At 48.1% G+C, this 16,366-nt stretch overlaps 1 protein-coding gene across 1 annotated transcript in view; it reads left to right on the forward strand.

Moving 5' to 3' along the window:
- Nucleotides 1–14,550, forward strand: part of smad7 (SMAD family member 7) — a 25,046-nt gene extending 10,496 nt beyond the window's left edge. Inside the window, 1 exon segment of the mRNA XM_056290799.1 lies at nucleotides 13,621–14,550. Coding sequence (XP_056146774.1) covers nucleotides 13,621–14,159 — 539 coding nt within the window. The 3' untranslated portion in view covers nucleotides 14,160–14,550.
- Nucleotides 14,551–16,366: the final 1,816 nt, after the last annotated feature.

The raw sequence follows: 16,366 nt of genomic DNA on the forward strand, positions 1-16,366 counted from the left end.
CCGAAAAAGGGTGAGAGGGAAGATTTATTTTTATATTGAGAAATTAAATTGAGGGTTCTGCGCAGTGTCTTTTCTGTTCCTAGGACTGCACTTTTCTGGACAGAGACCTCAGATGTTGTTCCTGGAAACTGCTGGAGCCACTCTCCCAGTTTTTGGGTTACAGCCCCTAGTGCTCCTATTACCACTGGGACTACTGTGGATTTCAACTTCCACACACGGTCTAGTTCTTCTCTCAGCCCTTGGTATTTCTCTAGCTTCTCATGCTCTTTCTTCCTGATGTTGCTGTCGCTCGGGATTACTACATCGATCACTACTGCTGTCATCTGTTCCTTGGTGACCACCACCATGTCTGGTTGGCTAGCCAGCACCTGCTTGTCAGTCTGGAACTTGAAGTCCCACAGGATTTAAGCTCTGCCATTCTCAACCATCTTTGGCAGTGTCTCCCATTTGGACTTGGGGACTTCCAGTCTGCATTCAGTACAGATATCCCTGTACACTATCGCAGCCATTTGGTGTACGCTTTCCCAGCTAGCATTTTACACCCTGCAACTAAGTGCTGGACTGTCTCAGGGGCATCTTTGCACAGCCTGCATCTTGGATGTTGTCTGGTGTGGTTGACCCCTACCTCAACCGATTTGGTGCTGAGTGCCTGTTCTTGTGCTGCTATGATCAGTGCCTCTGTGCTGTCCTTCAGTCCAGCCTTTTCTAGGTAGGGTTTCTCAATATCAGCCATGTCCTCTGTCTGTCGATGGTACATCCCATGGAGGGGCTTGGTCTTCCATGATACCTCCTCTTGTTCTTCCTCCCCGCTCTCTGTATTCTGCTGCCCTTCTACTGGGTGGTCTTCTGTGTGTCTGAAACATGTCTGCCATTGGCATCGCTGGTGAACACTCAGTGAATTGCTGTTTTTATATGGCATTTGGTGGCGTTCGCTACGAAAGCTGTATGGAGCGTTGTTATTTACATTTTCTTTCGCAGTGTAGGATATGTTGATGTAACCCAATGAAGCAAGGGGTTGTAGTTTTCTCATTTGCTGAGTCTGCCGGTGACGCAGCGGGCAGACACTTTTTCGCACAATTTCAGTGGCATTTCAGAGACACGTAGAGGACTGCTTACTATTGTGGCTGCTAATGAAGTATTATCCTGACAATATTGAGAGAGAGAGAGACAGAAGGAGAGAGAGAGAGAGCTTGACCATCATGTTTGTTTCCACTGAAGGCTGATTGCTAAGACCTGTTGGGGAACAGATCTTGATTATGGTTTACCTTTGGACAGCTGGTGTAATACAAGTGTCCTTTAATATTGCCTTTTATTTTGCCTGTTTCACGTGGACTGTAGTGGTAATAGTACCGTTATTGGCATCCGGGTAGTGTAGCGGTCTATTCCGTTGTCTACCAACACGGGGCTCGCCGGTTCGAACACCCGAGATACCGCCGGCTTGGTCGGGAGTCCCTACAGACACAATTGGCCGTGTCTGCGGGTGGAAAGCTGGATGTGGGTATGTGTCCTGGTCGCTGCACTAGCGCCTCCTCTGGTCGATCAGGGCACCTGTTCAGAGGGGAGGGGGAACTTGGGGGAATAGCGTGATCCTCCTACGCGCTACGTCCCCCTGGCGAAACGCCTCACTGTCAAGTGAAAAGAAGCGGCTGGCGACTCCACATGTATTGGGAGGAGGCATGTGGTAGTCTAGGGGGTGGAGTAGCGACCGGGAAGGCTTGGAAGAGTGGGGTAATTGGCCGGATACAATTGAGGAGAAAAACGGGGGGGGGGGGGCTAAATAGGGTATTTGGGCATATGTGTGTGTGAGTGTTACCAGAGTTCAGGCACAAGTTGTGGACTTCTCTGTGCATATGCATTTGTTTACTATGTGTGTGTGTGTGTGTGTGTGTGTGTGGTCAGAGGCATGTTACAGGCTGCTGTGAGTGTTAGATGTACCTGTAGCATGTGAGTATATGTCGGTGGCAAGCCTGCTGGTGCCGCGAGGGAGAAACCCTGGGATGCCTCGCTGTAAGAGGAGCCATTCAGGCCACAGTGACATGTGTGCGCCTGCACGCACACACACACACACACACAGACACACACACAGAGTGAGTGACCTAGTGCTAGCCCTGGCGCACGGCCGACTGTCACACAGGCACTTCCTACCGCCACAGATTAAATTTAGGCTGGAGTTGTATTCTTATACCGCCAGCCTGTCACACAGCTAGACCGGCAGCCAGCTAGACCGGTAGTCAGGCAGCCAGGCTAGTCTTTCAGTCTGTTAATTAGTCATCCCGTGAACCGCTTGGATGCAAAAGCCACATGTTGTATTTTGTTTCCTCCTTTCTATAGATTAAAATTCAGTCACACGGGCTCGTCTGTCATATGCCAGTGTGGTTCTTCTGCCGTTTGGGAGTCCGGAAAGATGCTGAGGGGAAAGCGCCCAGCCAAGGACCGTCCCGGATTCTCTGTGACCGTGTTTGCCGGCGTGATTAAGAGCTATCGACAGAAAATACACGCCGGAGATAAGATTAAACCTCTTTCTAGTCTTGTTAGGCCGCGAAAAAGGCTGCTCTTCCCCCCATGTTGACTGTCTTGTAAACAAGTTCTCCTCCACTTTTACCAAACACCCTGGAAACCGAGGAAGCTAAGGAACAGAGCGCCCTCAGTCTCTCTCGCTCTCGCTCTCTCTCTCTCTCTCCCTCCCTCCACATTCCTACCTTGTTTGGGTTAGTAGAGAAAGGAAAAGGGCTGCGCAGGATATGACCTCATGTCTTTGAGGAAAAGGTAAGCAGACATGGACGCAGCTGAGGCCGCCTTTAACGGAAAGAAAACATAAACGCCGAGCTGTGCTGAGGCGAAAGAAGGAGGTCGAGAGAGCCAATTAGGAAAGGAAGGGAAAAACGCAGGAAAAGAAAGAAAACGAGAGCGAGAGAGAGAGACTCGTCTGTAAACTGTAATTAAAGTCACTGGCTTTCAAAGATAGAAATGCAACTCGGTCGCAGACGCTCTTTCCAGGTAACTCGCCACGGTTTCAGGAGGACTCTCAAGGGAGAAAAAAAACGGAGTGGAGTCGTTTCACATCCTCTGATATTAAGTTGACTTTTCTTAGCTCTGAAAAGTTGACGAGGGGTCTGGAGAGGGAAAGAAGATGGCGGCTTTGGGTGGAGGGAGAGAGGCCCGGCAACTCTGCTCAGTTCTCTGTAATTTGGAGGCTGTGTGTGTGTGTGTGTGTGTGTGTGTGTGTGTGTGTGTGTGTGTGTGTGTGTGTGTGTGTGTGTGTGTGTGTGTGTGTGACGGTGAAGTGAGCAGAGCAGGAGCGCTCGGTGCAGGGCCAGGATCTCTCATTACTCCCCACTTCCTCTCCCCGCTCACCAGCCAAGCCGCCTTCTTGGCAAGGGATTTAATTTTGGTTTTGGCCGTCCTCGGTTCCCCACCCTCTGTCATTATGCCTCACGAATCAGAAAAACAGCTCACAGAGGCAGGAAGGGATGGATGAGAAAGAGAGAGAGCAAAAGAGAGAGGGGGGGAGAGAAAGAGAGAGGGGAGAGAGAGAAAGAGAGGAGGGAGAGAGAAAGAGCGAGAGGGGGAGGGAGAGAGAAAGAGCAAGAGAAAGAGAGAGAGGGGGAGAGAGAGAGAGAGCGAAAGAGAGGGCTGCAGAGAGATAGAAATGATTAGAGTTTGGGTTAAGGTTGTGCAGAGATGGAGACACAGTTGATGGCTGGGCATTGTTTTTAGCTTGATCTCAAAATAGCCAAGACAAAGCTATGGTCAGCGTGCATGATGCATACGCCGGCGTGCACCGCGTATATGATTGAGAGGCGGGTTGTGCCGCCCTACTCAGGGGGAGAGCGGCTGGGAGGCCCAGGACAAGACCGGCATTGCTATGGTTTGCAGGGACTCTGCAGTACAGACCGGTGTGCATATCATACAGATCCTAACTCTAGAGAGAGGAATAAAGGAAATAAAGAGCAGGGAGAGGACAGCGTAGGTGGTTCTGTTTGTGTGTGTGTGTGTGTGTGTTTGTTGGGGGGGTTTGTTCAACATACTAAATCCTCTGTGTGACGTGCAGCTCTGCTGTTTCCAACCACAGCCTATTCATTCATGTGTAGTCAGATGGTAAAATCAGGAAAGAGATAGAGTCTCTCTCTCTCTCCTAGTCTCTATCCCTTCTCTATACTTAGACTGTGTGTGTGTGTGTGTGTGTGTGTGTGTGTGTGTGTGTGAGATAACTCTTTTATCCTATCCACTGACTCAGCCCTCTCAGTATCTACATACATCACAATCACAAACCACAGCGCCATCATAACATGTGTGCGCACACACACACACACAAAACACACACACATACATAGACAGACAGACAGATAGACAGACAGATAGAGAGGCAGGTAACTATTAATAACACGTTTTCGTCAGAACATCGCCACTACAAAGGACTAAACTGCACTCAGCTGGCTTGGCTGGTTTGTATTCTTCCGATTGTGGTGCCCATATTTTTTTGTTCCCACGGTGATCTTTGGCCCCTGGGTGGCAGAACAATGTGGGTGGTTGTTCTGGTTGTCTTCCCATCCATCCGCAGTGCATCGTGGTTCTCTAGAATTCATACACTGTGTGTGTGTGTGTGTGTGTGTGTGTGTGTGTGTGTGTGTGTGTGTGTGTGTGTGTGTGTGTGTGTGTGTGTGTGTGTGTGTGTGTGTGTGTGTGTGTGTGTGTGATTGCATCACCACTACCTGCCTGGCCTGCCTATCCAACTAGCGAGTATTTATTTACTCTGTCACCCTGGGAAATCTGGTCTGCAGGGGGTGGAAGTGTTTAAGTTTGTGTGTTTGCATGTGCGCGCAAGTGTTTGCACACACACACGCACACGCTCGCACATGAAGTCAGTAAATCATGCAATGGTGGCTTAATAATGCAGTGGGAGTAGGAATGGGGCCTTGCACGGGGACAAGCTGTCTTTGGGCGGTTTATCCCTGAAGGGGTAACATTGTGCGAGTGCCGTAGTTTAATGGCGTTTCACTTCAGGGGGTTCTTGGGCCAAGCAGATGGAAAAAGCGTTTACCTTAAAAGATGCAAGCCAGGGTGGAGGAAAACGCAGCCTTCGGTCGGGGTACGGAAGATCAAGCAACGGGTTCGGGGTTATGCAGAATGGAAGGAGAGTACGGAACGAGAGGACGGCAAGTCAAAATAACAGCTGCGTGTGCACATGGGAGAGGAAAGATAAAAAGGCATGAGAGTGAAGTGTCTGAATCCCTGTTCTGGGAATTCTCTCGCTGAGAAAAGGTTCGTGGAGGACTTTATACAATTTCAGATGACCCAGATGAGAGGCACATAGGTCCTTATCAGCACACAGACAACAATTTCCTGCGAGCAGACTAGACGTCCTCATCGTCAAGGTGCTCCCTATCATCTGGCGGTCTGCAGACGCTGACCTTTGGCGATTCAAAATCTTGTATGTTGTGTCTGGGAAAAACACTATATGTCCTCTGCCAAGCTGTAGCCAGTTGACACTAAGGTTGGCTCAGCGTGTGCATGTGTAGAAAGGTGGATATTAAGAGCCTCCGGGGGCCGTGGCGGTCTATTCCGTTGCCTCTCAACACTGGAATCGGCGGTTCGAATCCCCGTGTCACCTCCAGCTTGGTCAGGCGTCCCTACAGACACAATTGCCCGTGTCTGCAGGTGGGAAGCCGGATGTGGGTATGTGTCCTGGTCACTGCACTAGCGCCTCCTCTGGTTGGTTGGGGTGCCTGTTTAAAGGGGCGGGGGAACTGGGGGGAATAGCGTGATCTTCCCACGCGCTGTGTCCCTCTGGCGAATCTCCCCACTGTCAGGTGAAAAGAAGCGGCTGGCGACTCCACGTGTATCGGAGGAGGCATGTCTGCAGCCCTCCCCGGATCGCCAGTATTTTTTCCTAGGATGAATCCGGAAAGTTCCCACCCTCAGACGCTAGGATTGGCCAGATCTGCCTGTCAGTCAACTTTCCGGATTCATCATAGGAAAAAAGTATTCGCTTACCGTACACATACAGTTAAGTTGGCACAGTTAGCTTGGTTGCAAACGTGGCTAATGGCTAACAGTTAGCTAGCAAACGTGGCTAGGGTTAGGGTTAGGGTTGTTGTGTGTTCGCATCGGCCTTGACTGACAGGCAGATCTGGCCAATCCTAGCGCCTGAGGGCGGGAACTTTCCGAATTCATCCTAGGAAAAAAATATTCGCCCCCGGATCGGCAGCGGGGCTGGAGCAGCACCCGGGAGGGCTCGGAAGAGTCGGGTAATTGGTCAAGTACAATTCGGGAAAACGGGGGGGACCCCCCCCCCAAAAAAAGAAAGGTGGATATTAATATGACAGAATCATCCCCTGAGAGAGACTTATGAATAGACAGATGAGGAAAACAGATTTTCTCGACTGTATTGTATTAATGTATGTATGTATGTCTGTATGAATGTGCTCAATCAGTCTGTGTCCCTACCTAGCTGTGTATACATGTATTTTTCTAGTAGTTTCCACATTTATTATACACACAGACTCACATTGAAAGCATTACCTTGAGCAGGGTAAATCAATGTCAAAACTAGTTTGGCCGCCGCTTGATGTGCCCGACTACATGTGTTTCTATTCTGCTGAAGTTAAAAAGTTGTGGTCCTGAAATAATTTCGGACAAGACCATTCCAGTGTCTTTACTGCACATCAAAGGGGACTGACCTTTCTCTCCGCCAAGGGCCGCCTAATATTGAATTTCTCTCTGCGCTGGCATTTCATCGTAGATGACAAGTGTGGATGAGATTATGTGTCCACGCATTCTGCAAATTACTGGATGTCCTGCTGCAAACCCACTGGCGAGGACTGCGACTTGCAGGAACTTGTCAATCAGTGGAAGCAAATGTCTTTGTAAAGACTTGACTTGGGGAAGTAGAAGGTTTGCATTGTTGAGACACACACACACCCATGCACACAAGCCCACACACACGTACACAATGAGACGGCATAGCGGGGAGAACAAAAGGAATGCCTCTTGTCTGACCCTTGACCTAAAGAATAGACTTTCCCCGTCTCAGAGAGGGCGTTGAGACAGGCTAGCTTGAACACAGGGGCCAAGATACAACCTACAACCCCCCACCACCACCACACCCACCTCTCCTTATGTCAACCCCACCCCCCACCCCATCTCTCTGCCATCCAATAGAGAAAAGGGCCATTACATGGTTGTCTGCAGCTCTGAGAGGTCTGCTCTCTCTCTCTCTCTCTCTCTCTCTCTCTCTCTCTCTCTCTCTCTCTCTCTCTCTCTCTCTCTCTCTCTCTCTCTCTCTCTCTCTCTCTCTCTTTCTATCTCTCTCTATCGCTCTCTTCTCTCTCTCTCTCTTTTCTATTGCTCTCTCTCTTTCTCTCTCTCTCTCTTTCTATCTCTCTCTATCGCTCTCTTCTCTCTCTCTTTTCTATTGCTCTCTCTCTTTCTCTCTCTCTCTCTTTCTATCTCTCTCTCTATTGCTCTCTTTCTCTCTCTCTCTCTTTTCTATTGCTCTCTCTCTCTCTCTCTCTCTCTCTCTCTCTCTCTCTCTCTCTCTCTCTCTCTCTCTCTCACACACACACACACACACACACACACACAGACCTCTCTCAGCAATCAATAGAAGACTGTTGTCAGGAGCCTCCTCACTATTTACTGATGTTGATAGTGTTGTGCCCAGAACTAAAGGTTGGAGGAGAGAAGTGTGTGTGTGTGTGTGCGTGCATGCATGCATGCACGTGTGACAGAGAGGGAGAATTTGTGGGTTTGTGCAATTGAGTGCGTGCACGTACGAGTGTGCCTGTGTGTGGGCATAAGTGCATTACTCTGCAAGTGTGTCAACATCTAAGAATAGTAACGATCGGTTGTGGGTGTGTGTGTGTGTGTGCGTGGCGTGTGTACGTGTGTGTATTTGTGTGTGTGTCTGCGTGTGGAGTCAGACGGAGGTAATGATTAACCTTTTCAGACGGCTCAGGTCTATAGTATACCATTGCCACGACTGAAGCGCCCAGACTGTTGTCTCCCTTCCCCCCGCTCCCCCCGTCTCGCTCGTCCCTCCCTTGACCCAGCCCAGCAGTCTTAGCGTCGCGTCCTCTCTTAAAGACCAACGACAACTCAAAAGCTAGCGTCTCCACAGGGGCACTAGAACAGTGTGTGTGTGTGTGTGTCCACCCCCCGTCACCATAGGAATTGAGTTAAATGTTTTGCATTGTTACAGTGGACTGATTCTTTTGAAACAAGAGATAATTGCGCCAAGAGGGGTTTTTTTTCTTTCTTTTTTTTAACAACGGCTTTCTTTCATGCTGTACAACTTGGTGCAGAGCCTAACGGATGATGTCTTGCAGGGAAGAAAATGGCCGATCGTTGCAACAAAACATTAACTAACGGGCATCATATATCAAAAGGCGGACGGGGTGGGATGGGAAAACACTAAAGACAAATGAGTGACAGGGAGATACCCTGTAGACAGAGAGAAAGACAGGTGACACACAGACTGACCTACATATGGCTGGACAGAATATTGTAGGTTTGGTGTGAGATATGGTCCAGCAAGCATGAGGGAGGGACACACACACACACACACACACACACACACACACACACACACACACACACACACACACTACTTCTATGCTGTGCCGCTGCACACACGGACACACTGACAACACCTATATGATAGATGCCCCTGAAATGGAGATGGATTGAAACCTGAGGATATTGTGAGAGCAGACACACACACACACACACACACCCTGTAATTGCAGACAAAGATACAGACTTATCCATGCACAGCATGCACACACTTGCATGCGTGTGGACTTTGCACAAATTGCATTCCCTAATTTTGACATCTTGCACTCGAGTGTGTGATGAGTACGTGTTAATGTAGAGCCGCTTGTGTATATGTTTGTGTATGTGTGCTTATGCATATGCTTGTGTTTGTGTGTGTGTGTGTGTGTATGTGTGTGTGTACATGCGTTCACGGTTCTGTGTTCATCATCATTACTCATGGAGTGTAAGCTCCACCAGCTGTCTGAACAAGCTGTGAACATACTCCTCACAAGGCTGGGTCCCGCAGACGGAGGAGTCGCTCCTCCTTTCTCCTGAACACTCACCTTAACAGTATTTATAGCTTCTTTTTGTTAATAATAATAATATAATGATAATCATCATCATTATCGTTACATGTATATAGCGCTTTTCTAGACATCTAATACGCTTAGTGTTACCTTTTAGCTAAAGCTTTTGTTAGCTTTTTTACCTTTTTTTATTATTATTATTTTTTTTTTAGCTTAGCTTAAAGCTTGTTAGTAAAGATCTTCCCAGCTTTAGCAAAGTTCATTAAGACAGACTTGCTTGCAGGAGCTTTTTCCTGTTTTCTGGGGGTTTTTTTGTTTTGTTTTTTTGTCTGGTTTTGTTATAATGGTGTCTGAACCCTCATCCTTCCCTCCCTCCCTCTCTCCGTGCCTCTCCTCTCAGGTTATCCCTCAGCCAGTCTATTATCTAACTACATTACACAGGAATGGAAAGCATTCGGAGTAGCTCTGCTCGCTCCGCCCCACAGCTAGTCCCTCATTGTCACAGCAGAAGGAGACAGGAAGTGTCAATGACACGCGGTGACATGCCGGCAGATATTAAAAAAAAAGGAACGAGTTGGAGGCTTTCTTTGTTTATATCCTTCCTCTCCCCCTGTCGTTCCTCCGTCTTCTCTTTCTCCCCCCGTCCCTCTTTTAGCACGGAGTGGGGTCTCACTGTCTACCAGTTTGAACCTTTCATGGAAAACAGGAAAGGAGAGGAGGTGAGCAGCCGGTGTAGTCTTGAATAGCAGGGTTATTGCATGCTGCGATGACAGGCACTGACAGGCAGCCGCTCTAATGACCTCTGACGCCAGACCCCGTCTCTCCCAGCAATAACAAACACAGCCAGCTTCGTAGGTAAGCTCTGCCAGTCAGCGCGCCGCTTTTAACAAAGTACATCAAGTGCTGCTCACAGACCCGGCTAGAAGGGCTGTTCTCTGGCAAGGAGGGCTTTTCCGTATGCTGCAGACCTTGATGACGACAATCAGTCCATGCAGTCGCTCCTTGAGGAACGCTCAATCAGGAGCCCCGGCCTTCCTCTTCCAGTGTGGAGAGTCGTAGAGACCTGCATACACTAATGCATTTTTTTGTTTTTTGTTTTTTCTTTTCTTTTCCCTTAAAGGGAACCAATCACAAGCATTATCTCTGTGTTGCAGAGATAACACTACATTGGCCGCCATAACGTTGCGCGGTCTTCTGTGTGTTTCTGAAACACTGCTGAAATTCGAAGAAAGGAAGTCGAATCAGTTCATCTGGACACAGCGTTTATTGGCAGAAACGTTTCATCACCCATCAGATTCAGAATCGTGTTTATTGGCCATGTGGGTTTGCACACACATGGAATTTGACTCCGGTTTCGTGGCTCTCTCAGTGTACTTAACATAGAATAACAACACTACAACACAACAATCTTCGGATATATACACAAGGACTGAGTTATACAGGTGAAATAAGAGGTGATAAAGTGCAGTGGTGCAGAGAATATATCAGAGATGCTGAAATAGATGTTCGCAGGTTTCTTACATACATGCCTGAGGTAGCTGGACATGACAGAGCGTACCAGTATACCCATATTGTACAATACAGTATATACAGAATGGTTGGATTTATTGACAGCGTTAAGCATTCATTTGAATGATAGCCCTAGGGAAAAAACTTTTTATATCTGGTTGTTTTGGGGTACAGTACATAGATGGCCTCTTTGACTCCCCGTTCAATATTTTTGTGAAGAGGGAATGACCATCCCTGAACTGGGTGTTGGGGGGGGAAGGGGGCTAAGAGTACATCTGTCACCATCTTACAATGCTGTGATTGCAAACATTCCCAAAGCCTCTGTGAATAGTACACATGGCCATTGACACTCTAGTTAATGGTTACGGCAGTTTGCATATAAAACCGATCGTTGGTTTCGGTCGGTGTGGCCCTGTATTGTTTATAAGGGTGGGGATACCTGCAGTGAGTTTAGACTGAAGAGGTCACTTAGATGAGTGATGAAACACTTCTCTCAGTGAACGTTGTTTTCAGGTGAACTGATTCAATTTTCTTTCTTTGATTTTCTTACCTGGATTACTGAGCATACATAGAGACTCTGCTGAAATTGTGTCTGCTGGCCACATGACTGGCAGGCAGTCTATGAATGTGAAAACTTCCTGGTTTGCAGATATAGGCTGTATTGTATAAAAGAAATGTGAATGACAATGCTACATTAGCATTGTGTAGCTAGTTTTGATTTTTGCATTTTGTTGTAGAGCTTGTATGTGGAGTTGATATTTGCTTCTTCTGTTACAATGCTGATCACTGCCGAACCGGGGAAGCAACGTTGTCTTTTTCATTCTTTTTTCTTCTTCTTCTTCTTCTTCTTCTTCTTCTTCTTCTTCTTCTTCTTCTTCTTCTTCTTCTTCTTCTTCTCCTCCGCACCTAATGAACGCTAATGATAAGCCGTAGCAAGTCTGCTCAGGCTTGCAGAGATCCTGCTCCATTAACATAACTGTTTGCCTCAGACAGGGCCTTCAAAATTACGGGTTGTATTCACAACCACCGCTAGATGAAAGAGGTGGGGGTGTGCCAGGGGTGGGTGGGTGGTGCTGGTGAGGGGCGGGTGGGTAGGAAGGATGGATGGAGGCAACTGAAATGGCTGTGAGAGGCGTTCTGTTCACCCCCCCCCTCACATTTTTTCCCCTCTTCGAGCTAACTTAACCCTTGAATGTGTCTTTCATTGAGGCAGTGTGTGTGTGTGTTTGTGTGTGTGTGTATGTGTGTGTGTCTGTGTCTGTGTGTGTTCGTTCTGAGCGTTTAAGTGTGTGAGAAAATGTGGCGAGAGCAAGAGCACGAAGCACAAAGCATTGTTTGTCGGGAGCAGTTGATGGAAGTAAATACAAGAGGGCACCAAAGCAGGGCTTATATAATCAGAGGAGGAAGCAAAGTTGAAAAAGTAACACCCAAAATATGTGAATAGCATTCCCCACCCCCTCCACCCCTCACCCCACCCCTCCGACCCCACCCCCATCCTCTTTCCTTTGCGCCTGGCTGGCTCCCTCGTTTTGGCTGGGAGTAGCTGGGGGCCAGATTTCTGTGGGATAGAGATATGAGGGGAGCGGGACGGCGCAGGAGGCACACTAAAGGGGGGCTAGGAAACTGGAGCCCGGCCAGCGCTACACTTCTTCTACGCTCAAGGGAAACTCTAGACCGGAGATGCGTAGCTTGTCAACCATTCATACACCAGGGCTTGTCCTTTTACAGCCTTCGCTCTCTTTTGCTCCTCTCATCCTCCCTCGCTCTTTGCACGGCACGAGTGCCTCCGACACGGGAGGGAGAGAATGGTTCGAGTGTTGTACTTTGGAATGAAAGAAGGCCGCTCGGTAGTTTGGAGCCTAGAAGTATTTATCCAGTGCCTGTTTGTTTTTTCTTTTCTTTTTTTTTATGGCATTAGAAAGACACATTACCTCGCCTTGTCTTCAGAGAATATTAAAATGACGGGTTTTAATTTTCTGGTGGGGAACGAGACAAGCCGCTGTGGGGAGGTGATTAGGACAAATTTATGGCCGTTCTTGACGTCAGGACATTGTTAGCGGCACCGCTGCAAAAATGCAGCAAGCCAGACAGAAGATAAGCGTTTTAATACTTAAACAAACATAACACTGCATGTGGACACTCACCTTTCAGCGTCTCAGACTTGCTTATCTTGTCTCTGCTCCAAGAATTTCAACATGTTTTTCCTGGATGTCCAATATTAAGGATGACAGTTTTGCTTTGGCTGCGGCCCGGGGCGGTACACTAGTTTCCTAATACCACCGGGGGTAAGGCAGGCGCCCAGTAGTGCGTCTGTACTTAAGCAGTTTGGTGAATTATTTTAATTTAGTTGTTAATTGAATCAGTAGTTTTGTAGATTTTTGGGGGGGGGGATTTTTCTCCCCAATTGTACCAGGCCAATTATCCCACTCTTCTGAGCCGTCCCGGTCGCTGCTCCCCTCCCCTCTTCCGATCCGGGGGGGGGGGGGGGGCTGCAGACTACCACATGCTTCCTCCGATACATGTGGAGTCGCCGGCTGCTTCTTTTCACCTGACCGTGAGGAGTTTCACCAGGGGGATGTAGCGCGTGGGAGGATCATGCTATTCCCCCCTGTTCCCCCTCCCCCCCAAACAGGCGCCCTGACCGATCAGAGGAGGCGCTAGTGTAGCGGCCAGGACACATACCCACATCTGGCTTCCCACCTGCAGACATGGCCGATTGTGTCTGTAGGGACGCCTGACCAAGCCGGAGGTAACACGGGGTTCGAACCTGTAATCCCCGTGTTGGTAGGCAACGGAATAGACCGCTATGCTACCCAGACGCCCAGTTTTCGTAGTTTTTAACAAAGCTTGACTCTAAGCTATCGCAACCACTGGTCTCTCTCTCTCTCTCTCTCTCTCTCTCTCTCTCTCTCTCTCTCTCTCTCTCTCTCTCTCTGTCCCTTGTCTTTCTCCCTTTCCCAGTTCATGTTGATTGTGACTGAATTACATGTCCGCTGTTGCAAAGTTGTAACCACCCCCCCCCTCTCCTTTCTCCTCTGTCTCTTTTCAGATTCCCTGGCTTTGCATGAGTCGGGTGAGCAGGCCCACTGGTGTGTGGTGGCATACTGGGAGGAGAAGACCCGCGTCGGGCGTCTCTACTCGGTCCAGGAGCCCTCCCTGGACATCTTCTACGACCTACCTCAAGGGAACGGCTTCTGTCTGGGCCAGCTCTGCTCAGACAACAAGTCCCAGCTGGTGCAGATGGTGCGGGCCAAGATTGGCTTCGGCATCCAGCTGACACGTGAGCCTGACGGGGTGTGGGTCTACAACCGCAGCTGCTACCCCATCTTCATTAAGTCGGCCACACTGGACAACCCGGACTCGCGCACGCTGCTGGTGCACAAGGTGTTCCCCGGATTCTCCATCAAGGCTTTTGACTTTGACAAGGCCTGCAGCCTTCAGAGGCCGAATGACCACGAGTTCACACAGCAACCTCGGACGGGCTTCACAGTCCAGATCAGCTTTGTCAAAGGCTGGGGACAATGCTACACGAGACAGTTCATCAGTAGTTGCCCGTGTTGGTTGGAAGTCATCTTTAACACCCGATAGCAGCAACCTTGCTTTTCTTTGTCCTTCTCGTCCTCCTTCCCCTCACAAACAGACTGAACGCCCGCCCCCCACCCGACCCTCCCAATTCCTTTTCGTTCCACAGGTTCAACTGAAAGAAATGTTTTAAAAAGAGAAAGAAAATATTAAATTCTGATGAACTTTGTTTAATAAATGACTAAGATTTAATTAAGTAAAATAAGAGGCGAAAAAATGTATTTTATGTTATATATAAATATATTATTACTTGTAAATATGAAGACGTTTTATATGCATCATTATTTATGTATTGTGCAATGTGTCGATGAGGAAAAAAGAAAATAAGATGCACTTTGCTTAATATAAATGCAAAACAAAGAAATGCCAAAATAAAAAAAAATACAAATAAATTTGCTGTCAGTTATATATATATATATATTTTTTTGTCTTTGCTGTTGATCTCATTTCATTCGGTTTTGCCCTTATATGCATTTTGCGCCTATGCTTTATGCACAACAGGTTTGAACTGAAATCTGTTTTATTACTCGTGTCACCGGAAACTTGGCGTCATCTCAGTATAATATGAACGGTGGCGTATACTTGCTATTTATAGACCCTGCAATTTCATTTTGGGGGAAGACGCTATATAATGTCTCGCCTCCTTTCATTATAACCAAAACCCAACAGCGGCGTGAGTCTTTGTCCATGCAACAACAATTTCCTTAGATTTATAACTTTTGGGGTGATATTGTGGGTGTAGAAAGGTGCCCTCCGCTGACTATGTCAACATCACTTCCCCCTAAGACAATGAGTCAGACTGACGGAGTCATAACTTCACTGATTGTCCCTCTCCTTAAGGCTCATTTGGCCTTTTAACATTGTTTGTTTTTCAGTCTCGGTTATTTTGGGTTGAGCATCCCTTTTCCTCTCTCATTAACGGACAGATGACATCACCGGCAGGAAAGGGTAATGATAAGTTTCAGGAACCAATAAAATCCATGGCAGGGCCGGCCTATTGTAAAGGCTCCCTTTCTTGGACACTGAAAACAAGATATGAAAGTTAATGGGAAAACCCTGTGACGAATTCAAATCTTTATAGACGGTTATCAAACGTTGCCGCTTATGTCAACGTTTAAAAAGGATTTTTACAGCTAGGCGAAGACTATTTTTTATTTCCTCTTCATGCCGTGACTCCACTGTACCAAGAGAAATGAGACATGATCTCCGCTTGGTAAGAAATGATCTCAAAGGTATTAAAAATCTAGAGAAACAATTGCTTTCTTTTTTGGGGGATCCCCCCCTCCTTTTCCTCCCCAATTGTACTTGGCCAACTATCCCACTCTTCCGAGCCGTCCCGGTCGCTGCTCCACCCCCTCTGCCAATCCGGGGAGGGCTGCAGACTACCACATGCCTCCTCCGATACATGAGGAGTCGCCAGCCGCTTCTTTTCACCTGACAGTGAGGTGTTTCGCCAGAGGGACGTAGCGCGTGGGAGCAGGCGCCCCGACAGACCAGAGGAGGCGCTAGTGCAGCGACCAGGACACATACCCACACCCGGCTTCCCACTCGCAGACATGGCCAACTGGGTCTGTAGGGACGCCCAACCAAGCCGAAGGTAACACAGGGATTTGAACCGGCGATCCCCGTGTTGGTAGGCAACGGAATAGGCCGCCATGCTACCCGGACGCCCTGAGAAACAATTACCTTCCAATATCAGAAAAACGCATACTTCTTACTATAAGAAATGGGATAAACGTGCTCTACTAACAAACAAGATCGGATGTAGCTGTGTCGCCATAATCCACAATGAGCACGTATTCAGAATACATGTGCCGGGTGCAAGAGGTCACATAAGAGCAAGACGTAAGACGAGTACGTTCACAGCAGCGATTCATGCGGTGGCCTATTTGGTGTGTTTCAAAATCAAGCAGGATATTGCTTGTGTGAACAGCAAACCTTCAACTCTCATTCAGCTCAAATAAAGCTGACTCTTCCTTAGCTGAACCTGTGTGTGTGTGTGTGTGTGTGTGTGTGTGTGTGTGTGTGTGTGTGTGTGTGTGTGTGTGTGTGTGTGTGTGTGTGTGTGTGTGTGTGTGTGTGTGTGTATGTGTGTGTGTGTGGTGCATTAGTAAATGTGTGTTGGATATGTGGTAACGTCATGTGTGTGTCTGTCTGGCTTGGTCCCGGTGCTCGTCAGATGGGTGTCTGTGAAGGGGATTACCCCTGTAAGC

This window comes from Lampris incognitus, chromosome 12 (assembly GCF_029633865.1).
Source record: "Lampris incognitus isolate fLamInc1 chromosome 12, fLamInc1.hap2, whole genome shotgun sequence".
In the NCBI taxonomy this organism is placed as follows: domain Eukaryota; kingdom Metazoa; phylum Chordata; class Actinopteri; order Lampriformes; family Lampridae; genus Lampris; species Lampris incognitus.